The sequence below is a fragment of the Macrobrachium nipponense genome, chromosome 2 (genome assembly GCF_015104395.2).
Source record: "Macrobrachium nipponense isolate FS-2020 chromosome 2, ASM1510439v2, whole genome shotgun sequence".
NCBI lineage: Eukaryota > Metazoa > Arthropoda > Malacostraca > Decapoda > Palaemonidae > Macrobrachium > Macrobrachium nipponense.
Window position 1 is genome coordinate 97928850 of NC_087201.1, and position 25422 is coordinate 97954271.

The 25422-nt window shown below is 42.7% G+C and overlaps 1 protein-coding gene across 4 annotated transcripts in view; it reads right to left on the reverse strand.

Annotated features, from left to right (window-relative positions):
* Window positions 1-9527: 9527 nt before the first annotated feature.
* Window positions 9528-25422, reverse strand: part of LOC135220829 (methylosome subunit pICln-like) — a 64057-nt gene continuing 48162 nt past the window's right edge. For 2 of the 4 annotated variants that reach the window (XM_064258378.1, XM_064258377.1), the window contains exon 5: window positions 9528-9553. In XM_064258378.1, the coding sequence (XP_064114448.1) occupies window positions 9543-9553 (11 nt within the window). In that variant the 3' untranslated portion in view covers window positions 9528-9542. Of the gene's footprint in view, window positions 9554-10216; window positions 10855-25422 lie in introns of those variants that run through there. The other 2 variants (XM_064258376.1, XM_064258375.1) reach the window with 1 other exon arrangement.

Here is a 25422-nt window from a genome sequence, read left to right on the forward strand (position 1 = left end):
AGGCAGAGAGAAATATTCTCCACGGGAAATTATCGCCTACAGTGTGCCTCTGCCGCTGCCTTCTTTCGGTACAAAAGGTTTTGTGGTTTTGGATTAAGTTGACCTTATGGGCTCTTGCTCACAGAGCAGCCCGTAAAAGACAAAGGGTTCTTGATAGCATCCTTGTGACCCTGAGCTTAACTGCTCATTGACTGGTCACTTACAACATACTCACTCTTTGCAAGGGCCCGTGCTGGCATAGTGCCTTCATCTAATTCTAAATCAAAACGAACACACCTACGTTTACGCTTTTCATTCTGTTTTTCCCTTTAGTCCCTCCAAGTTTAGCTTTCTAACTTCTCTTGCTTTACTGCGTTAAACATGCCGAAAACATCAACACCGAGAACTACATATTTCACAAAATTCATGATATACAATAATCCGGCTGTTTGGCGATTAGACCACCTATTAGTAGAAAAAAAATTGCATATAAGTTCCATATTGTACCTAAGAGAGTGCACACCTGTGCCTAAAACAAATTACACAACATGGTCCACCTATGGTATAATCATAAATCCTCAACTCAGATAATAAGTGTCATATTCTGCGCTGTAAGCATATTTGGAACCTAGGTTGGTGTTCAACTACCACGGGGACCCACACCGAGCGGTGGGGGAACCCCCCAAAACGAAATTTCTTGTTTTTAGCATAACGACACTAATAATCAGGCTTCCAAGAAGGCAGTAGGCTAGATCAGAAAGATTTAATGACATTAGACATATGACGATGTCTGAGTAAAGACGAAAGCGCTTGGATTTCTGACTATTATTTTCCTGTGGTATTCGCTTATATATGAATAGGTAGTGTTGAACCCGAGTTTTGGCGCGCAATTTGAAATAGATATCGTACCAGAGTAATAGATCGGTGTTCCCAGATTAAGGGTGTTCCCTCTCGGTCGGTATTCACCAACCTCACCCTACCTCAAATAGCCTTTAGCGTATTGTTTAACAGTTTGGGACCTCACAGGGGCGTCTTTGGGTTGGGCTGTGGAGGGCAACTGCCATCTCCCCCCAACCAAGACTCAAGTTGGCTCCCCAAAGGCTTCAACTTGGCCCCCCTCACCCCCCAAGCAGTAATCATGTTTTGTTTTTAAATGTGCAATCATAAATATATGAAATTTCTCGGATATATTAGTTTCTTGATCCTTGTCTGTCCTTCCTTTGCTTAGCAGCAGTGATGAAGAGATAAAAACAAAACAGTAGTGGGATAACCTATATAATTTCTGCTGAAATACCTTGCTCATATGGCTTCAAAGAACAAAATAGCTAAAAAAAAAAAAAAAAAAAAAAAAAAAAACAACTTATTTGGCTCGCTTCACTCGCCAAACAGTCTTTGCCCCCCCGCCGGCCCCGACCCGCAACAAAAATCTGAAATGACGCCCGCTACCAGGGAACCGAAATGAAATTCGGCATTGACTACTGAAATAAATAAGGTGGTTGCAAAAATGATTGACAGAAAAAAGTAATATGGCTAACCTAGTATTATCATGACTGCCAGTTTTATACATAGCACAGCCTAGAAGGACAATAACAACGCCAATAATAATCATGCCTAATATTCTTACAACTCTTTCTAATCTAAACCATAACCTATTTCGAAACTACGGCCATGTGTAACAACCACTCACCGTATAGAATCAAGGTCCTTTGTGCTCATAAATACTTCCGGTATGTTTAATTACTCCCCTTACCTACAAATCGCTGAAGCACCTCCTTCTCTCGGCCGTGTAACGGGCTCCATTGCATGATTGCGTCAGCTAAGTTAGCAAAAGGTAGATGCAGTGAGTTATAAAAACAAAATGATAACGGAAACCCCACATCATTGCAGTCTTACAGCAATAAAAAGAATTTTCATAATGAGAATGATAGTTATATTTTTTTTCTAGACCGATTGCATTATTACAACACTTATAGCCTTATATGAATTACTTATGGAGAATAATGGAGTTTGTTGGAGTGAAACTTAAAATGCAACCGCCATCGTAGGAATATCATGTTATTATGATTTGAACATTTGCTCAACCGTTTTGGCTTTGTAAGCTGGCACAAATAATAATGTAGAAGAAATTTATGCTTACCTAAAGTAATGCTGCAACGTTTGTTTACTGAGAATAAATTAATCAGCCTAAGTAAGAGAAGCTGGATGAACGCCGATGCTGTCCTTGTTTATGTAGACTAAGCTGCATTAGGCCAAAAGGGGCCCTTGATCCTAGAGCAACCGTTTAATCTTGCCTTTTGGGTCTTTCATGGTGGTAGCACTATCAGTAGCTATTTGGAATAATCTTAGACTATTTGTTTATACCTGTGACAGGTTCTCAACAAAAGACAATCAATATGATGAGATAAAAGACTATATAAAAACGAACAGTTTCTAAACAACAGTCGTAGGCCCGATGCTCACATTTAACCGAAGTTTAATTCATGATACAAAAAACAAAATCAAAACTTAACTAAAAGATACGTTTTGTACCTCACTCAACATATGTAATAGAAATGTGAAATACACGTGTCAGAACGATGTCACTTGTGGGTAAAAGTAAAGGATATACAAAATGTGCTGTTCATGGATATAATAGTTCAAATCGATATGATGCACACTAATCGCGGCAGAAGTCAAACGCGCACCCAAAGAAAACTTTAAAACATTTTATATGTTAAACTAAATAAATATCTTAAAGCATACTACAAATCATTCAACAGAAAGCTAATGCACATAATGAATGAAAGAATTGATCGGAAGGCATCATAAATAATAACGACGAATCGTCTGAATGAATGTACATGTCAATAGCCCACATCTATCCAGTCCATTGGTCACATTAGTACTTCAGTTGGTGAATCATGCATGAAGTTTTAGTGTAGAAAACTTATACAAAATAGTTGCTACATTATTGATAATGACCATCTGCAGTGCACCACACTCGCTGCACATACTGCAACATTTGCCTCTACTGTTACACTTACTGAATATAACACCCTTTCTGTTCAGTCCTCTTCCACATCATATATCAAGTGACTTTTAAATCTGCTTCTCATACTTTCTTATCTCTTCAGATTTATACTATTTATGCATGGCTCCCATTCCTTCCACAACCATATGATCATTAAACACTTGATCAATCTTTGAACCTTCACCTATAGACTTACTTTTTATTATATCTTATACATATTTTATTTTGTCATGCTCACCCTGTCTATTCTTACAGTATGTACAATAAAAAAAAAATAAAAAACATCACCTTAACCTCTTAATTTCATATATAGTCAAAGCCAACTTTTTCATTAGAGCTACTTGCACAGTACCTTCTCACCCTTGCTTCTCATACATTCTAAGACTGTTTCCAATCTCTTGTACACTGTTTCTCCTATTCTGTGACACCTCTATTCTCATCCTACCATTATCAGGTGTGTTAACTCTCAATTATTTACTCAACTAATCACTGCTCTTATAACAATCATCATGACATCTGGGTTTCTGTTTACCTCTCATAATTTTATTCTTGCAGATATTTACTTTCAACTTATTGCTCTTTCAAATACTTCCAAAATCACTAGAAACTACAATGGTTTCCTTCAATATTCCCAGTGATCAATTACCATCTGCAAGCTCAAATCTTATCATACTAAATTCATGACTTATTTTCTTACCCCATAACTTTGCACCTTCATCTAATTTTCTCACCAAATTATTCTATCAGTCCTTTAAAGATAATGAACTGCTTGAGACACACTTTTAACCCAAATAAGTCACTCTTCCACATAAACATTCTAACGCATGTGAACGAAACAGAATATAAAATTTAGGCCAAAGGCCAAGTGCTGTGACCTATGTCATTCAGTGCTGAAAGCAAAATTGAGAGTAAAAGGATACATAAGTGTAACAGGAAGAACATCTTCCAGATGCACTATGAAAAACTGCTATAAGAGGGTGGGAAGTAAGATGAAAGAAAGAATATGAATGGATAAACAGGAAGGGACACTCAAAGAACCTTGAGTACTGTAATGCCTACAGTGCACTGTGGATCTAATGCATGTGTTGCTTCCTTTTTGAAAAAACTTACTTGCATTTTAACCCTACTTCAAAATTTCTCACATAGCTCATAATAAACACCTGACATATACAACCCAATCCTTGACTAAATCTCTACTGCTCTTGGCCTGTCTAACCATTTAAGAGTCTACCATGCACCTATGTCTATAGCAAGTAACATTTGATAACTAAGATTCTTGGTTACATCAGCTGGAACCTTTCCTAAACATTCTATCCCGACACAAATCAACTATATTTTTCTATCTTGTGTACAATGTCTACACATTAAAAAAACCAAAGTTCATTCTTCTTTCTTTTGTTTTTTTTCAGTATAATTTCAAGGTATGGTACTACACCACAATACCCCTGGCTCTTTGGTGACTTTTACACCACACTGAGCTGTAACAACGTTATTTTCTGGCATTCCATCACAATGAAAATTGAGGTTATCATTGTCATTAGCTATGGCTCATTCATCATTCAGGGGTCTGCAGCATTTTACTAGGTGCTCTCCTTCCTTGATATATATTACATCTTGAAAGGCACACTAAGCAAAAAACATAAAATTTCAAATACGCACAGTAATCTCAATATGAGCAATGATACAAATTACATCCAAGTACAGAACACTGTACGTACTATAATTGACAAGTACCTAATAGGCCTACCGTAGATATTAACTTTTTTATTCAATCATTTATGTCACCTGTTGCAAATCATGTACTTATTTCTGTTTTCACTATCACAAATGTCATCCATTGAAATTGCTAAATTTTCTTTTATTTTACTGGTGTAGAGAAGGAAAAATAACTTCGGTACTTTGCTGTATGAATCTTCTGGACTATTGTATTAAATACCTTACAAAGTAAAAAAAAAAAAAAAAATTACACAGTTGTGTATGTATATGTGGCCAAGATGTGTCCAATTAAATGGCAGTCTACCTCTCTACCAGGGTGACAAGAGGCTTGCCTTTGTTGATCCTTTCGACTACTGTATTCATATCGCACCATTTCACCTGATTTCAGTGATGATTGACATACATAAGGAAGTGAGAAAACTATGTTATGCAGGGATTTCACTGAGAATATCAAAATTTTGCAATGAAGATGGAAAATGTATTCTGTTACTCAGGGAATTCACTGAGGAGGATATCAAAATTTTGCAGTGGAGATGGAAAATGTACTCTAAATTTGGTTGAATTTCACAAGGGAGACCTATTATATACTATGGGTATATTAAAACGATCCCGCAAGAAATGCATTGGGTTCTACCCCACAGCAGGGCCTCATGAATGACCTCATAAGGAGAACTTATTTTAGTTCTATGAAATGGGTAGATGGATGCTCCAACTCATTATTTATAGCGCTGGAGTCATATGACACTTAAATCCACAATTACAATATGATGGTAGTTTATTGTTTGTCTCACATATCCTGGATAGGTCCTTTACAAATATCATATTTAAGTGTGCATATCTACCTGTTAAATTGAGAATATTTTTTTTCATTTTTAGCTTGTTTGTGTGCTTGTGTATGTGGGCATAATATGTCATGTCAATAAATATGTGTATTATGATCAATTTTATTGTCTTTGTCCTGCCAAGTCCATATCTATTAAGATTATTAATATGATAATCATTATTATTCATAATGTATAATGAGCATAAATATAGTAGTATGTATTCATTTGGAAAATGCAAAAAGGCCAAAAATTGCCTAGCAAACTCACACCTAATTGAATGGTCATAATAAAATAAAACTAAAAGAAAATCAAAATAAACAAATGCTGTAAAGAAGTATAACAATCACTGTAGTGTATAATTAGCTATTAACAGAAATATGAAAGCAAAGGGTATATAAACATTCAAGGTAAATGAACATGTCTGAGAGCAACCTTAAGCAGCAACACTGTACAGCAAGAATGTTAAGGGCCATGATATAGACTTTGGCACAGGTCAAGACCTGAGGACAATGAATATGCACATTTAGTACAGTATGGTCATCATGTGTACAGCTGAATGTGACACGTAATATAGTTGCAACAAAGTCAAAACAAAGTGAAAGGATGTGACATTAAGCACTCCCCTGACAATTTTATTTTTAAATACAGGTAAATAAAAATAAATTCTGTATATTTCTAAGCTATCATTATTCCTAGAACTTTAAAGACATTCTCTTTCCATTGTCTCAATGTTTTTACCTGCAAAATTAGTTATTTACTGAAATATTTGTGGTCTACAATTTCAAAGACGGATAATTCTACGATTCCCAGTTACACGTCTTAAATTACTGGCACGAACCTAGTTCAGCTGATTTCAGTCACACAGTTTTTATTCGGCTTCCAAAGTAAGTTACCTCTGAATTTCCTTTATATAAATTATAATTTATCATTGAGCATCATCAAAACAAAATTGATACTTCATTAGATCATATAACATATTGTCCAGTGAAATACGTAATGGAGAAAGCCATGTGTGCTGCTTTATAAACAGATTATATTTTTTTTATTTTATCATCACAACATTACAGTATAAAAATTAAATCAAAATAAAACCATGATGAGTTTAGAAGAAATAATTCAAAAACTAAAGTGAAAACTTGTTGGCTTGTTAGGTTCAAGTTCATAGTTGGATATCTTAATGGCTTCAATAATTTAACAACTGAAATAAAGGAGAAAACAATTAATTTTTGCATACAAAACCAGATGTCCATCATTTTGAACTCTTTCTATAATAATAGAGACAGCCACAAATGGACGTGGTACCGGTGGAACTCAAGAGCATAAACTAAAAAATCAAAGATTGATTTAGCAATAACAAAAACAAAAATATGGTCAGAGATGTAAAAAGTATCCCCTCTGCCATTCGATTCAGATCACAGGCTCCTCTTAATTAAATTAAAGATGATGAAACCCACACCAATCAAAAGCCAAGTGAGAGAAAGATTTATTCTAGAGAATATGAGAGAGAAGGAATGCTTAGTTAGATATCAAAACAAAATAAGTAGAGCTAGACAAATGCAACAGGCGAGCAATGACCCAAATGAAAAATGGAGACACTTTGAAATGGCTGTAGTGGGTGCTGCTAATAATACAGTGCAGAAAAAAAAACGAGTTCGAGGTAGGAGGAAAAAACATAGTGTTTGGTAGACACCCTCACTAAAGTCTGCTGTTGCAAACAAAATGAAACTTTTCAGAAAATGAATGAAAACTTTGAACTTGAAAGATCACAATAACTATAACAAGCCTCAAGAGAAACTATAAGAATAAAAGCTCAAACAAAAAGAGAAACCTGGGAAAGAATAGAAGATCTGGGAAATGATCTCCAAGGTACCAGAAAACTTTATATATAGCACTGCCAAGAACTATAGAAAGGGAAGCCAACCACCCACTTATGTAATCAAAGACCCTATGGATGGGACAATTTTAGCCGAACCCCAAGAAATTGAATTAGGATGGAAACATCATTTTGAAACACTACTAAACAATGAAAACAATGACCTTGACGAGCATGTAGAATTTGATGTGGTTGGGGATGCAGAACCTGACATTACAACACTGGAAGTACAAAATGCCCTCAAGATGAGAAATTGTAAGGCCTTGGAGTGGATACAATACCTGCAGAGCTCCTTAAAAACACGGGGGAGATGGAGTCACCTGGCTACTAGAACTAATCAAGATACTCTGGAATGAACAAATACCACCTGAAGACTGGAGGAGAGATCTAATATGCCCAGTCTATAAAAAAGGTGACAAGACTTACTGCAGCAATTATAGAAGAATATCACTAATGTCACACACTTTTAAAGTATATGAAAGAATACTTGAAACAAGGTTGAAAGGATATGTTGAATGGCAAAATGGTTTTTGACCAGGAAGAGGGATAACTGATATGATTTTCTCCCTCAAGATGATATTTGAGAAGAGCTGGGAATGGAACAGGGACATATATTTTTATAGATCTAGAAAAAGCTTTTAATAGAGTACTAAGCATTAAAATATGGGATGCCCTAAAACTCTTACTATGGAATCCCTGAGAAACTTATAAGACCAATTTATAACACCTATCAAAATGTCAGATCCAGAGTAAGAACAAATCAAGAGAATGACTATTGGTTTGAAATTAAATCAGGAGTAAGACAAGGCAGCATCCTTTCTCCACTTCTTTTCATATTGTTCCTAGATAAATGTATGAGAGAACAAGGTGAGGACGAAGCTGAAGATATGATCATCAACCTTATGTATGCAATGACCATGCAATGATAGCCCCTGGCGCAGAATCTCTCCAAGAAAACGTCAACAACTGGAATGTGATCTTAACAGCTAATGGAATGCATATCAACAAGGATGAGACAGAGATCATGCACCTATCACGAACACCAGGCAACATAGATGTAGAATTAGGTCAGACACTGAAGCAGTATAATTTCAAATGCTTAGAAGTGGAGTTAAGTGACCAAAACGATTCGAAACTGGAAATAACTACCGGAATACATTAATTCAGTAACAATCTGTATCTGCTCTACCCACTAATGAAAGACAGAAATATACCTCGCAAAGTGAAAACCATAATATACCTCACTATTTTAAGACCAATATTGACTTATGGCCATGAATCATGGACATTAGCATCAAGAACTAGAGGCCAACTTCAAGCAGCTGAAATGAAAGCCCTAAGACTTATAAAAGGTGTAACAAGACTGGATAGGCTACAAAATGAAGACATTAGAAGAGAACTGGGAGTGGAGGGGATTTAAGATTTTGTGGAGAGAGGACAGTTTAGATGGTTTGGACATACCAAAATAATGGAGGAGGAGTGATATTCTAAAGGTTTTTGGAATGGACACCAGAAGGAAGGAGACAGGTAGGAAGACCAAAAATGAGATGGCTATAAAACATAGAGAGGAGTAGAAAGGAGAGGTTCCAGTTTAAGCGAGGTTGATGATATGAGGCTCTATGATCGCCGAGAATGGAGAGTTCCTGAAGCAGGACAGCTGACAGGCCTGGAGGTCTACCTGGTGTCTGGTGAGAAATTATGACTGCAAAACTCCCCAGGTACAACATAAATACTTTATGTTACTTCCAGCTACCTTATTGACAACTAAGATGTAAAGGTTAATTCATTTTATGTAATACATTTCACTTTATGGATTATGATAATCTATTTGATGGATACAGCACAGTTGTGTAATGATTCCCAAAACTACCCATGAATGCTTGTTTTCCAGTTTTTATTGTACAGTACAAGCAAACATTTGCTTTAGCACTATATCATGCTGCTTGGTCATCATCATCATCATTTATATATATTATTTACCTTTTTTTCTATTACAGATTTACAGGTAAAAAAAAAAGTTCTTTTTAATCTTCAATTTTGTTTATTATTAGCCTGAATCCCCATCTGGTCTAGGTCTACCTTTGATTTAGGGGACTTGTTGGTTCTTGTCCTACAACTTTTCTGGTTACCTGTTCCACTCTCACTTGACCTCTGAAATATTAATATCATTGTCTAGTTCATTAAATTTTTCTATACTGCGCCCAATAAAAGTTTTTTATGCTTTTCAGAGATATACATCACTTTCTTTTCTGCCTCATCCATATAACACACTGTTAGAACAACCTAACTGTATGTACTTGCTTAGTATATCATTAATCATGATCTTGCAAATTATGCAGTATGTACTCTGTACATCAACTTTATTTTAGCCAACTCAGCAGAAAAAGCTTAGTGGTCTGGTTTGATTACATGATAAAAATCCAACCAATCATTACAGGTTTGCTTAAAACTATTTGGCAGTGTAGGCAGTAATGCTTTACAGGGATAAAAGTTTCAAAAACAGAATTCCTTAAATGTCAAAATAAATGTAATTACAGACAGTTCCTGGTTATTGGGGGTTGGTTCCATTCCCAATGGCGTGACGATAATCAAAAATCGCCAATAATAGCACAGAGTCCAAGTTATCGGCACCAATAACAAAGGCTCAGCGTTGCTGATAAGCAGGGATCAACACTGAAAATTCAGTCATCATTCATCGCTAGACAAGCCCCATAAACTCAGATCACTGATAACCGAGGCCGCCAATAACCAGGGGCTGCTTGTATCACTGACATAATTTACTCCATTTCAAATCCCTGGGAAATTAAAACTAAATTAAATATTTCAACTCTTTTTACTGTAATAGTCTTTGTAAACACCACAGAAAACTGGAGACTGCTCTCAACTACTCAATGTTTTCTATGGAAAAACGACAACAGTCAAAGAAAAAGGAAACTGTATAAAAATAGACTCCATAACAAAAATGGGAATTTCTATAAGAAAAAACTTCATCCTTCTTCAAGAAGTGTTATTACTGTTATCTGACTCATATTTCCAGTATCAAAAGTCACATCAAATTTAAAGCTGAACATAATGCCATGTCTTGAGATCTTGAGTCTGTCTACTGGATATATTGCAATCGACAACAATGAGCAGTCAAATCCCTCTAAACTTAATAATGAAATCATTCTGTACTGCAATATAAAACAGAAAAACAGTGGACTTTGGTTTGTTAATCACTTTTGGTCACTAAATCATACTGTTTTTAATACTTAATATTCAATGGTGCATGGCAAGTCTAATGCATACATTCAATGCAGATATTCACTAACCAGGATATAATTTGAACTTAAATTATACATTTCTGAATAATTAAAAAATTTCTGATACCCTGAGAACACAAAGATTTCATATGTCTTCTGCATCATCAAACTGTCCTGTTTCCATTGCTTCACCATCATCATTTTCTAAATCTGCAAATGAAAATATTCTTTAATCAAAATGAAGATAAACTGTAAAGCATAGCAGGTTACGTAGAAAGGGCAAGAGGTAAGCTTGCCATAAATTAATTGTTTTAAACAAGTCAACTCTTGATTGTAAAGAACTTTGTTCAGAATTTAACAATACGTATCTTTATTTCACAACATCTGGTAGCCACTGAAAATATAAAAATCTCCACCCAACCACAAAACTCATAAATTTCTTAAGGGATACAAGAGTTATTTGCCCTCTTATTTTCCTCTTATCTCTACATGATATAGGTTCCAGTAGTTCATTATTTATGTAAGCTTCCTACCATTCATGTAAGGTGTACTTCATCTGCTGGACAATTATATTCCAATTCCATAAGTTATGCCTAGAAATATGACTTGCATAACAAGCGAACATCTGGTGTTGGTTCAGAGTTTACTATTGTAATAAGAGTAACAGGAATTATTCTCTTTAACTTATCTTACAGCAGTGTCTGTGGCTGTAAGATTTTCAACAGATTTATTCACTAGTATGAATGAAATAAGTAAAATGACAATTTGTCCAAAATTGCATTTTTCCTAACTATACAAACCTGAGGTCCTTTTACAATAGGAAGGTACTAGCGGCAGCTGGATAGGTCGTAGCTTTCGAACAAGGGTTCGGTAGTTAACTGCTTGTCCGACAGGCGCGCGCAGGCGCGCGACTGGTAGGTAAACAAATCACTTTTGCTTTTGGCCCAAGCAAAAACTGCAGAGTGAGGGGGTGGCATGAGGTGGGGCTATGTGTAAAAGGACCTCAGGTTTGTATAGTTAGGAAAAAATGCAATTTTGGACAAATTGTCATTTGTTCCGACACGGCATACAAACCTTCGGTCCTTTTACAATAGGAAGACTCACTTCTTGGTGGGGTGGAATCTGAGTCTTTTGTGAACAGACTGGTGTTCGCCCAACCTTGGAAAGCCTCCCTGGTCGTAAGAGCGAGGGAGGGATCCAAGCCTCTGTCCGATTGATCGGGGTGTGCACCGCAGGATCAATGGTCAGACCTCTGGACCAAGTACTAAGAGAGAGGCAAGCGTATCTCTTCGTACCAGCAAACAAGAACAAGTTCCTATTTGCAAGAGGCAACAACGTTATGGTTTTGTCTCTTGTTGGCATCCACTTCCCCCCCTTGTAGGAGGAAGTGGTGGATATTCGCTCCCATCCCTAGTGAAAGGGATAGGATGGGGCTCTGTCGAGTAGCTCACGGCAATCTCGTCCTTATCCAGCAAGGTGATGACCGTATCCCTCTACCCACGGTAGAGGGGTAGAAAAAGATAGGAAGAGAAGCCAGTCACTCTCTCATTCACTTATCTATTCTTACAGTCACAGGACTCGATGCTGTTCAGCCTGCTAGGGTCTGGGTTAGCTAGACAACGTGTTGAGCAGCCACCACGGGTCCTAAGGAAAACGAATCCAAGGACCTGTGGGCAATATCCAAAAGGTAGAAGGAGGTGCCAGTGGTCTGGTTGTACCAGACCCCTCCTTCAGTACCTGCGCCAAGGAGAAGTTCTTGTGTAACTCGAGGGAGTGTACTTCTAGGTCATCTTGGTGCTGACGAAGAGTCTTCAACACTCAGCCTGGGATGTCGAGTTTCTTCAGAAAGCGCGGTCGCGCTTTCACAGGACAAAGCAGCATCTCCTTCGCATCGAAGGCGGTGAAGTCCATTAGGGAGGGGATTGTGAAGGACTCTAACCGATCGTCAGGAACCGAAGGGTCAGAGTCTTCGCTACGAATTCGTACGAAATCGAGCGTCACGAATCCCATCCCCTGGATGCTTGACTTCGCAGTTAAAGTCATGCAATTACCTCAGAGGAAAAGAAGGGAATTGTCGATGACCTATCCTCTCTCGACTTCGGTGATGTCCTGTACCCATACTGTCTATCCGTCTGCAGCGAAGTTGTTGTTCTCGTAGTGGATAGGACACCGACACTCAATGGTGGGTGTCGATGGTATGGTACTGTGACAAGCCGTTAGGACGAAAAGAATTATGTTATGGAACAACCGAACTAAGTCCACAGCGAAGTTCGTAACAGACTTGGGCGCTCTGACAGCTGCCTACTGACTGCGTTCGGCAGGAGGCAAGTTGTCCAGCACCCGAGCAAGTCACGTGACCTTCGCCTTAACTAGGGTTATGCCAAGAGACTAAACAAATAATTTGTTCGTCACCGATGCCAGAAGGCAAGGTGATGACTCTCTTAAGGCATGTGCCCAACAGGCGAAAGTCAATTTGCCTTCTAGAGACCGAGGTCCTTGATGGCAAGTTATCTCATAGTATAGCTGATTCTCGGGTAAGGAGAAACAACACTATGTGACGTTGAAGACGAAGGTGTACATAAAATGCAACTACGTCTTCACAGCTGAACCGAGAGAAGGATTCTCAAGATTCCTGAACCTGTGCTACCAAGACTGAGAACGCTAAACCGCTATTGATTGCTGTCCGGTGGAGGATCGTAGTTGCAATAAAAGCGGAGCGCTTCGAGTAATGAAGACAGGGAACTACTGCCTGAAGAACTGCTTCTCATGGGGCTGAACATTTGGAAGTAGAGCTGTCAGGTCGGAGAGTAGGCGATGTCTTCTGCACATTCTGTTAATTCGGGGGGCGAGCAAGTGAAATTGCACACCTACGGAATACAAGATATTTTTGAAGACAAACTCAGATGTCTGCAAAAATCATTCGCATTATCGCAGTGCGATGCAGCGGTTGAACTAGTACAGACTTCTGTTACCGTGCGGTAAACAGAAAGATGAAAGAGTCCAAGAGATATCTCTGTTGAAAATTCTCGCAATGTCGCCGGCGATGAAATCGAGCGTCACAGCAGCAGACGGTCCTTCATTATTGCGAGAATCCCCGTTAATCAGAGACCTAAGTCCATGATTGTTGGGCAGAGATACGGTTCGGTAGTCAATCCAACCAGGGGAGAGAGAGACGTAACCGACCGTGTATCTCCAGACCTAGCTGATACTGAGCCGCTATCAGGCAGTTTCAATACGCAGTAGCTCTCGGTGACTCGTCATCCTGAGTTGCCAGGTAATCCATTATTCCACAAGGAATGCGTTCGGCTAGAACCATCGAGCATAAAAGAATACGCTCGAGCAATTATATTTAACCGAAACGGATTTCGGTAAATACAAAAGCTGAATTGGTGTTGTCATGACAATACCAAGTATCTAAAAATCGAAACTGATAACTGCTGGGAGGTTGCAGGCAAACCCCGAGTTTGCAGTTCAATTAGATACAATTCGTCTCGGTCACAAACCGTAGAGTTAACTACGGTATGCGCCTACCCCACGGACAATTCAACTGTTAAAGAATCATGTCGCGAGGGTAATATACGTAGTATATTTGTAGGTTCTGTACCACGACCTCCATCCTAAAATCTTTTCCCCTATAGGAATGAGAATAAGGATTGGAGATCGACCGCCTTCGTTCTCTAGTCAAGAGAGTGAAGGAGAAGTCTTTCCCAAAGGAAGCTTCAATGGTGAACAGAAATACCGGAAGACGATAGTTCAAGCCAAACTGGAAGTTCCCGTCCGTTCTCTCTATTCCAGGTTAAGCGCCTACTGTGATATACTCTTCTTTCAGCAGCAGTCTTCTTCCAAATGCTAGAAATTACAGGAATTCGAGCATAAGCGAGGTTCCCGATTATCGTGTAACAATTATCGGGGATTCTCGCTCACTCTGGACCGTGGTCTCGCCTAAGTGTTTGGAGATCGTAAAAAACTCGAACACTCTGAGTGCGCTAGAAATTCCGTAGACTTCTAAGCACTCTGCGAAACCCCCACCGAATCGTCAGACGATATCGGCTGGTGGTCCTCTCGATTCCCGTAGAAATCGAGAAAGGGGCAGGATCCCTCCTCAATGACCGGGGCGGGCTTACGTCAGGTAGGACCCGAAGGTCCCCCCGGTAGCGCAGCCCCTAACGTGGGATCTTACAGAGAAATCTCTGTAGGATCCCTCCCCTTTCCCTCGTAGCCGTAAGGAGAGAGGGAATGGGGGAGGAATTGGATACTGGCTCGCCTTCCCAGCGGATCTAGCAGTTGGAGAAGAAAAGGAGCAGCCATCGCCTTACGGCGATGGCCTCTCAGAGCCTGGGAAAACGTATCGTCAGGAGAACGCGTTTTCCGAGGAGGGTTACGAACTCATACTGTAGGTAAGTGTCTGCCGCCACTGTGAACGTCGTCTGGGTGGGGCTGATCGACACCTGACAGGAGAGAGCCGATACCGCTCCGACTCATTCCAGTCCTCGTCGAGGTCGAAACTCAGGAGGACCGAAGGGGTATTTAAATACGGTGTCCGAAGACACGTAGAAACGCCTCTGTCGCAGTAGAGGAGGTGAAGTAGCTTGTTCGACCGTCCAGAACTGAGAGAGCCTTCTTGTCCGGAGACGAGAGACTACCTGGTTCAACACAGTCGGCAAGCTCCGATCGCAGCAGACCCACCGTCGATTTGGGTTCCCTCTCGGGCCCCAAAACGACTCGAGCCGAGACGTGCTCTGCTGGTGGGAGCGGCGATCTTCCCCAATGAGTCATTGTGCTGACGAATCAGCGCCGTAACCTCGGCAAAGTTCCTCTGGATCTCGGAAGTCACAGCATCTTGCAGAGTGGGACCGTTAAGCCCTTCGAACAAGAGCATATTCCGAGAACCTTCCTCCTAAGAAGGGGGAACAGCGACAGCCCTCTCGGTCTTCCCCCATCCACTTGCGCATACGTCCTGGCCTCGGTCCAAGAACCGTGCCTGGCACGTAGGGCGTTGTGGTGGGATCATGAGGGGCGCACCCCCTCACGATCACTCCTCAATACCTCGCTCCTCCCGGTTTGTAACCCGAGGAGTTGAAGGTACGGGAGAGGCAGACTGACGCTCCCTCGTTGCTCGCTGGCAGAACCAGCAGGCTTGGAGGGCTGCAGGCGATCGTCAACCCGCGGTGGCGATCGAGCTGCAGGCCTGGTCGAACCGTCTCGCTGTGGAGAACGGCTGGACTGAGCACAGCGGCCCCGCTCTCGAGTGTCAGAAGAGCTGGTGCTGGTTGCCGTACCCGGTCGCTTTCTGTGAGGGCGACGGTCAGTCGACCTGCAGGCTCCACTGTCACAGTGAGACCGTGCTTGTCCTCACGGCACGTCACGTCGCTGGTTCAGCCGTGGCTGCAGCGGCGAACGGGAGGACCTCTTCCCAGCCTCAGTCCGTGGTCGGTCGTGGACCGTCACGTCCCTGGGTAGCCAGCTGTTCGCCGCGAGAGTGAGAGCTGGTCTGGTGAGAGTCGCCTGAGCGGCTGTCACCAGTCTTCCGCCCCGTGCCGTGAACCTGACGCTGAGCGGACTCAGAGGTCTGGTTCCTGGCTGCACGGTCGCTGGTAGGCGACCGTACACTCGGTACCTCCCGCGAACGAGAGGCCGAGACGGACCCTGATGCAGTGGCAGAACCACTGACACCAGGCGAGGAAGTACCGGTGTTAGCCGGTACCCCTCTGGTCCCCGTAGTCTTCTCCTTGCGGAAGAAGAGACGGGCCCCGCTCCCGAAGGAGCAGGAGGACCAGCGGAAGGAACCCTCCCGTCCCACCGAGGTGAGACGGGTCCCGAGAATCTCCCGAGGGAGACTTCTTAGGAGGGAGGAGGCAACCTTCTTCTTCCTCGGCTGTGAAGCCTTAGAAGTCGAAGGGGAAGAGGCGGCAGCCGACGACGATGAGAAGATGAAGACGACGACGCGACACACCTTCCTCCTCTTCTTCGTCAGCTTCCTCAGGACAGACGTAAGATCTGCTATCCAGGGCGGAGCCGGGGCTGCTGTAGCCGAAGCCACAGGGCCCGGACGCACCTGTACAGACAGACCAAAGTCTGGGGTAGTACCACCACGAACAGGGACGACATCAGCAGGTATGGGCATCTCAGGAACCAGCAGGCACAGCCAGCACAGCATCGGTAGGGACAGCCAGCGCAGCAACGGCAGGGACAGCCAGCGCAGCAACGACAGGGACAGCCAGCGCAGCAACTGCATGGACAGTCAGCCCAGAATCGGCAGGTACGGCAGGCAGCACCGGAAAACACAGGAAGTGGAGCAGCAGTCAGCAACATCCTGGTACCGGCGGCAGGTCCAGGGGGAGAGCTCTAGGCAGCGGAAGTGTGGTCGCTGCAGCGCGGCAACCACGAGCGGCGGCGGCACGCCCCCCTCTCGGTACGGCGAACGGCACTTCACAGCGGCTGTAGGCAAGACTGTTACCACGTGAGGCGAGTACACCAGGTGAGGAGGGACGTCGTCACCTGGTTGCGTGGTCACCACTCCATGGGTGACCGCAGTAGGCCCAGACATAGAACCGCAGCCCCTGGACACTAGCACGCCCTGCAAATGGAAGGACGCCCATACCTCAACCAAGGTCCACCCTCGTGGCAGTAGCACCTGCGGAAATAACAGTAGTACGATTAGTGGGGGGGAAGTCCCCTCGCGCGGGGGGGAGGGGGGCGAGCCCTCTCCGAACGAGTGGAAGACCCCTAATACAATTGTACATCGGGCACCGAGCGCCCTCCCCCGCGCTCGACGGATCGGGCGAGGAGAAGAACGCCGATAACCTCCCCCCCCCAGGGGAAGGGCCATCTGTGGGAGCTGAGCGGGGGGGGGGGGGGGGGGGGTGGGGGGGGGGGGGGGGGGGGGTTTTTCTCGTTCCCCCCCCCACCCCAGCAACATACCCATGTACCCAACAACAATATAAGAGCCCGAGAGCAATCGTGCCATCGGCCCGAATGCAAGGGCATAAGGATCAATTCCCTGACTGAGCGGAACTTGAACCAAATAAATATTGATGCAATCAAATCAATAAGGAACAAACATGAAAATGCATCTTGCATACGATTCACTTCACAATGAATAAGGGCTCGGATCGAGCGCATTTGCGCCCTAGGTACCGAGCGCAAGGGTGAAAGGATCAATTCCTTACCTTTATGGATCAAGGTTTCTGGAAACCTTGATCCATAATGAATTGATGCAATCAAAAATATATGAAAATGAAAAGACTACTGCGCTTGCGATTTCACTTCATACAAAAAAAAGGGGAAGGATCAATCCCCGGGAATCGCGGAAACATTGATCCCAGTAAACAATGCAATCTCAATAAAAAATGAAAATGAAAAAGAACTGCACTTGCAATTTCACTTCATTCAAAAATAAAAAGGGGGAAGGGTCAATTCCGGGTAAGCTCGGAACTGATCCAAAATGAGTATTGCTACAATCAAAATAATATATGAAAAATGAAAAAGAATACTGTACTTGCGATTCCACTTCCATACTAAATAAGTTTCCGTGCCGAGCGCATTCGTTCGGCAACGGCATACAGGTCAAAAAAATATAATGAAAAGAGCACTTACTTACGATTTCATCTACACATTTCCAAACCCAATATACGCTCTGAGCGAGTGCTCCCGCCCTCGGCACCGAGCATACGCAATAGAGGATCATCTTGGGAAAAATGAATTCCCGCACTTACGGCCCTCAGTCCCGGCACTCGGGTAATCGGTTTAATCGGAGGGCGTGGTGACACCAAGATCCTTTAATTCACAATTGAATTCAATGAAATGATTGTACTTACAATTCAGTTTCACTAGATAATTAGAAAAAGAAAAACACAATCATGCGAAAGCAAACGACGATGAAGCGGGCAGAGAGCGGATGATACACGTCCACACGCCAGCAGGCCGAAAGCAAAAGTGATTGTTTACCTACCAGTCGCGCGCGCGCGCCTGTCGGACAAGCAGTTAACTACCGAACCCCTTGTTCGAAAGCTTACGACCTATCCATCTGCCGCTAGTAACCTTCCTATTGTAAAAGGACCGAAGGTTTGTATGCCGTGTCGGAACAAATACAATTTAAGATGTTACTATAGAGTACAGGCAGTCCCCAGTTATCGGCTTTTTGGTTCTATGAAGCTTGTCCAATATTTTCATGACTGGGGTTTACCCACCGTAGGGTTTACAGCGCCGTTGTCTGATTATCGACGGCTTAGTCTAAGACCTGTGAGACCCTCATAAAATATAAACATAATGGACATGCATCTTTTCTTGGATCTTTTAAAAAATTATGTTTTATTTCACTGTATCCAATAATAGTATAAGTAGTCTCCCATTACGATTTGTATTAGAAAGTATACAAACAAAGTGATCAATGGTTTGGTTTGGAAAAATCAGCTGTGGGTGGAGGGAAGTTTATTTTGCCGTATTTAAATAAATTCAGAGCAATTTTCTTGCTTCTAGTTTAAAGTAAATAAATCTCTTGAAACCTCATTTATATGGGACAAGGTTATTTTTTGTTATATGAAGTGTTTACAAGTTGAAATATGACAAATACATTTTGTTGTTAACAAGATTTAGATGTTTTTTTTTTTCGTTAATAGATGGTGCCATTGTCAGTTTATCGGCAGCTTAGCCCAAGAGCCATGAGACCCTCATAAAATTCAAACATAATGAATACGTATGCATCTTTTCCTTGGATCTTTTAAAAAGTTATGCTTTACTTTACTGTATCCAGTAATTCTGTATGTAGTCTCATATTACTATTGTATACTATAAATACAAAGAAAGAGACCAACGGAGAAACAAATCCACATTTATGTGGATTTGTTTCTCCATTTGAAGAATCGTGCTACTATGAGGATTTTTAAATTAACCCTCTTACCCCGATTGAACGTATTAAACGTCGAGATAAATTGTCTCCCGGGTGCCGATTGGATGTTTTAAACGTAGACATAAAAAAAGTTTGTTTAAAAATTCGCGGAAAAATACTTATAGGCCTACCAGCCGAAAAATTTTGAATCACGCGCCTTGGGGGATGCTGGGAGCTCACAGATCAAGGCGTTGTTTTGTTTACAACGCTACGCAGGCGCGCAAGCACGAATTTCTTTCTTATCACACTAAAAAGTATCAGAGACACATCTCAGAAATTATTTTGTCACTTTGACATAATTTTGCACCATTTTAAATATATTCTAGTAATATTCAATCATTTACCTTCATTTTTGCAACAAATTGGAAGTCTCTAGCACAATATTTTGATATCTGGTGAATTTATAAAAAAAAAAAAAAAAAAAAAAAAAAAAAAAACAAAAAAATAAATAAATCCTTACGTTCGCCGGTAACTCTTCCGAAAAAATCATACGTGCAATTGTCGTAATGTTTGCACCATTTTAAAATGATATTGTTATGATACAATAAAGTTTCATACATACTTACCTGGCAGATATATACATAGCTAAGACTCCGTCGTCCCAGACAGAAATTCAATTTCGCGGCACACGCTGCAGGTAGGTCAGGTGATCTACCGTCCTGCCCTGGGTGGCAGGATTAGGAACCATTCCTGTTTTCTATCATATTTTTTCTCTTCCACCTGTCTCCTGCGGGGAGGCTGGGTGGGCCCTAATCGTATATATCTGCCAGGTAAGTATGTATGAAACTTTATTTGTATCATAACAATATCATTTTCATACAATCAACTTACCTGTCAGATATATACATAGCTGATTGGCACCTTCGGTGGAGGGTAAGAGACAGCTACTATATGGAATAGACAGGTAAACAACATATGTTGTAGGTATAAATAAAACCTTGGTTCCTACCTGATAGGTGGTAGACTTCGTGGGTGTTTGCCCAGTAGTCTGCATCACCTCAAGAAACTTTAGCGAGATATGTGATCTATGGCCAAGTTAGTTCTTGTGGGTCTCGCCGAAGGGGTCTTATCCACTTACTCGGCAGAGCCTGAAAGGACTTTGTCAATGGGTGCTGATCCACTTATATGACAATACACCTTATGAAGGAGCGCAACACCGATCCCGATCACCTGATCCTAAACACGAGGGTTCGCGCTCAAATTGGAAAGAGTTATCCCACACTCCTTTCAAAAACCCCAATAATTTCACTAAGTTAAAAAACTTTAACTCAAAGTTAAGGATCAGTGTCGGCTCCCTTATCCCAGTAACGTATCCGCAGAAAACGTATAAACCAAAAGAGAAGGATCTCTCGTAGGTTAACTTGACATCCTTTGTGTAATGAGAAGTCAACACAGAGTTGCCTCTACCGTACAACACAGCTAATATGTCTTATATGACATATTGTTATGTAAAGAACAAGAATTTGCAAAAGCGCGCACTTCCTGCGCTTTTAATTCTCAGCGTGTTTGAAGGAATCAAGTCACTAATGAAGTGCTTAGGAGATCTCCATGTTTCAAAGAAGACCAGGGCTTTCTTGAAATGGATACTCACCCGACTGAAGCCTGAAGCCTGGCAGGAACCTCGCGCCATGGGCTGGTGCGTTCGCTCATTGGTTGGCGCCTAGCGCTTGTTTCTTGGTACCTTTCGCTTGACTGGCGCCTCGCAATCTGGATGGACGCTTCCGCGTCTTATCTGGAGATTCGCGCCTAGAGCCTGGCTTGCGCCTGGCTGGCTGCTCGCAGCCTGGCTGGCGCCTCGCGCCTCGCCTGCTGGTCGCTTTGGCTGCGGCCTGGTTTCTGCCTGGCGCCTTGCGCCTGGGCTGGCGTCTAGCTCCCTGGTTGGAGTGGCGCCTTGGCGCCTGCCTGGAGCTTCGCGGCTGGCTGGCACCTCGCGGCTGGCTGGCACCACCCTCGCGCCTGGCTGGCGTCTCGCGCCAGGTTGGCGCTTTGTGCCTGCCTGGCGCCTCGCGCCTGGCTGGCGTTTCGCGCCAGGTTGGCGCTTTGTGCCTGCCTGGAGCTTCGCGCCTGGCTGGCGTCTCGCGCCCGGAGTGGCGCCTTGCGCCTGCCTGGAGCTTCGCCGCTGGCTGGTACCTCGCGCCTGCCTGGCGCCTCGCGCCTGGGTGGCTCCTCCCCACTTGCCGGAGCTTCGAGCTTGTAGAGTCTCGAGGATGTCTGGCAATGTCCACATCGGACACTCTTATCTGTCCCTATAGTTCGCATCCTAGCGCATCTGTGTCAGGTTGTAGGCCGGTCTTTCTCCTCATCAGACAATGACAGTGTTCTTGGGGCTGTCTGCAGGTTTCTTCTTCCTTACTGACTGTGTCAGAAGGTCTTGAGTCGCCTTCTCAGTTAATGAACGAGAAAATGTCCTTCACTACTGAGAAGGGAACAAAAAGTCAGACAAAGGCGAGTACAGAAGCGCTGCCCTCTGAGCGTTGGAGACCGCTTTGGTTAAAAAGACACTATATAAGTGTCTTTTTAAGAAGACCTGCTCCAAACAAAGAGGAGATCTCAACCGAGCCATCCTGATCCGCTTTGTCTATACAAGACAAAATACAGAAGGACTTCTGGTTCGAGTCCTTCAGAATCATGGGCTTTCTTGGACATCACCCCAAGGGACCAATCTAAGAAGTTGAAAACTTCCAATACATGAAAGAGTCCCTTGAGGAGATGGTCCAGTTCTGAAATGCCCCAAGTTATACGGGCAGAGTTCAAACCTTGTCTACGTGAAGCGTTCAACTAAGGTCGAAAAGTCCGCTTCTGACGTAGACGGAAGAGAAATACCCCTATTCTCTCCCGTCTGATATCAAATGCCTCTTTTACCAGCTAGTCTCGCTGGAGGCATGCAGAAGACCGTTCTAACTAACACCTTCTTCAAATGGCGGGCTTCATTCTAAGAAAAAACGAAGATTTCTTCGTCTTTGCACTCGAGAAAAGAGAGCGCGGAGAAGGAGGAGAGGCAGGAGTCAAGTCGTCTCCATACTCCTCTAGAAGCAAGGCTGTCAAAACATAGTTCGACAGTCCTTCTCTTCCTTGAAACTCCTCCTCCGAGTTTACTTCTAACTCGGGGTCTAGATGAGTCTCCGTTGCTAATTCGTACGTCTTTCCTCTGGAGGAGACAAACTCCTAAAAGGAGAGGGGCTAAGGGAATGATATTCCTTCCTCTTCCCCGCTTTAATAGTCCTGGAAGGCGCCAACAGCCCAGGCTTCTCTCCATAAATGGATGACCGCTTCCCGCTTGGATGACGCTCTAGTCAGCCAAGCGTCCTGGCTGGACGCCTCCCGTTTGTGTGGCTGCTGACGTCTGGATGACGCCTCGCGCCTGGAAGAGGGGCGCTTCGCTCTCAAAAGGCGTCCTAACTGCGCCAAAAATTTTGGTTGGAGCCTCGCGTCTAAAAGAACAGCTTTAAAATGACTATTTCATGTCTTGACGACGTCTACGTCTCTCTGCGTTACGTGTCTTCCGTAAGATTCTCCCCGATCTCGCTCTCGAAACCGCCAAGCCTCTGCGATATGTTTGGAAGCTTCACGTCTGCATGACGCCTCTCGCTTCGCAGGGGAGAGAGGACGAGACTTCTTTTGATTGGAAGCGCAACGTCCTTCCTACGAGGCGCTAACACTCACCACGAGGCCAGTTGCTCTTGTACTGGCAAGATAATCTTCCTTGAAGCTTTTCCCACGTCATCTTCAATCGGGGGCGAAGTAGGAAAAGGAAGCAGTCTATAGGAAGCCTGTTCGTCTTCTCACAAACTCTTCCCAATAAATGTTAAACATGTTAACAGTTATTATCGTCGATCGAGAAGGATCTCTTTGTTAACGCGAATAGGAGCGAAAAAAGAGATTCTCGATGCTCTATGCGATATGAGAGTGTCGTGGAAATGGCCTAAGTGATTAAATGGGTAACGAAATCAGGAACGAATCTTGCGTTACCGAGCTTGGTGTCCGAGAGTCTACTGGACTCCTAGGTTAATAACTCGCTAAAACGAGAAAATCTTGGATGGTGCTCTTGGCTCACTGCGCCAGGCTGGCGCTTCTGGAGCATTGCGCCAGGTTGGTACTTCTGGCGCGTTGCGCCAGACTGGCGCTTTCTTCTATTCTTTTGTGTTGGATGTGCCAGAACAGCTGTGCCTTTATGGTACCCACATCCTTTCACATGTTAATTCCGTTCTTAGTAGGAAAAAACTTTATATACGTATATAGGTTCATTCAGGGAAACAAGTTCTGTCCCAAAGAGAATGTTTCCCATCCGACTCATCCATCTTCTTCTGAGCAGGTACTCTAATAAGCTATGCTTTCGTAAGCCTGAGAGCATTACATAATATAATGTTCTGCTGCGATAGAATCCTTTAATAATGTTACCTACGGTAAACCGCATTGAAAGGTTGTACTATCTCTCTATTGAAAGCTTCTTAGCAAAAGGCATACAATATTTATTTATGTTAGCTTAATTATCCCTCATCCGAGGTTAAGACCGCGATTGTAGGGGAGAGATACGGAAGTTATTCCCTCCCGCAGGAGAGAGAGAGATTCGCCCGACCGCTCATGACTGACACCTACATGGTACTGACAGTAACTGGCATAGGCGTACTGCGTTGGTCTCAGGCTCTCAGCGAAAGCAGTCCCCGCTTACTCTTCCAGAGTTGCCAGCTACTCCAATTAATAAAGGAATTTAATAAAATTATTATCGAACTTCAGGAAGTTCTTATTAAAGCAATATTTAAGCGAAACAAGACTTCGATAAATCTAGAAGCTAAGTAGGTGTAGTCTTAACAATCCCTTTAAGCGTAGTCCTTCCTAGGAAAGACGTAGGAAGGATACTTGTAATTGAGTTGCCAGAAAAAGAAGTAACTACGGTATGTGTTTATGAATTGACCGTATCGTATTCTCATACAGCAGAAACTCTACTACCTTCTACTATCTTCGTTCTTTTCGTTAATAGAACGATAGAAAGAGTATATATATATATATATATATATATATATATATATATATATATATATATATATATATATATATATATATATACATATATATCCTTAAAGAACGAAGTTAATCAAGGAACTCTTTAAAATCTTCGTGATTTCTTCATAAATCGCGGAAGAGACAGAATTCCTGTTCATCACTAGGGTTTACGGAAGGAAGTAGATATTTTCTATCCACCATCATACCCAAACATCGATGAGATCTTATTAAGAAAAACTCCCAAAAGCTCTTGCCCTCCTCATCAAAACGAGGGAAGAGCATGGATGAAGGAGAGAGTCCGCATTGAGAGGAACTGCTAACAAAGGAGTCTTCTGAATAATGAAAAGGGGCTTCTCTTAGTATCAGAATCCTTCTGACAAAAGCAACGGCCGCCTGTGCGACATCTTGCACATTTGCCAGGGGAAAGTTGTTCAAGTTAAAAATTCAAAGAGGAGTCTCGCGACTGACCTCTCTCTCTAATCGAAGATTTTTGAAATCTTCTGACGCCTGGCGTCTGGATCCTTGCTCTAGCGCCTAGCGGCTGATAGTTTTTCCGCGCGCCTGGAATGTTCCGCACGCTAGAGAGACTCGCTCCTGGAACGTTCCGCTTGCGTGGAAGGTCCCGTGCGCCCTAATAGATCCGAGCGCCTCTAGTCTTGTTATACGAGCCTCTTGCCAGAAAAACGTTCAATGGAAGCATCCTTCTGATTGCCATTCTACTATAAGGCTCCTTAGTTAAGCCGCCTGTTTCTCTTTGAAGGCGCCTTGCGCCAAGAAAAAGTTCTGGAACCGGCTCTCACTCAGTTGCTGGAACGCGGCTCGCGTTTATCTGTATGAACGAGGCTCGCGCTAGTCTGATGGAACGCGGCTCGCGCTAGTCTGTTGGAACG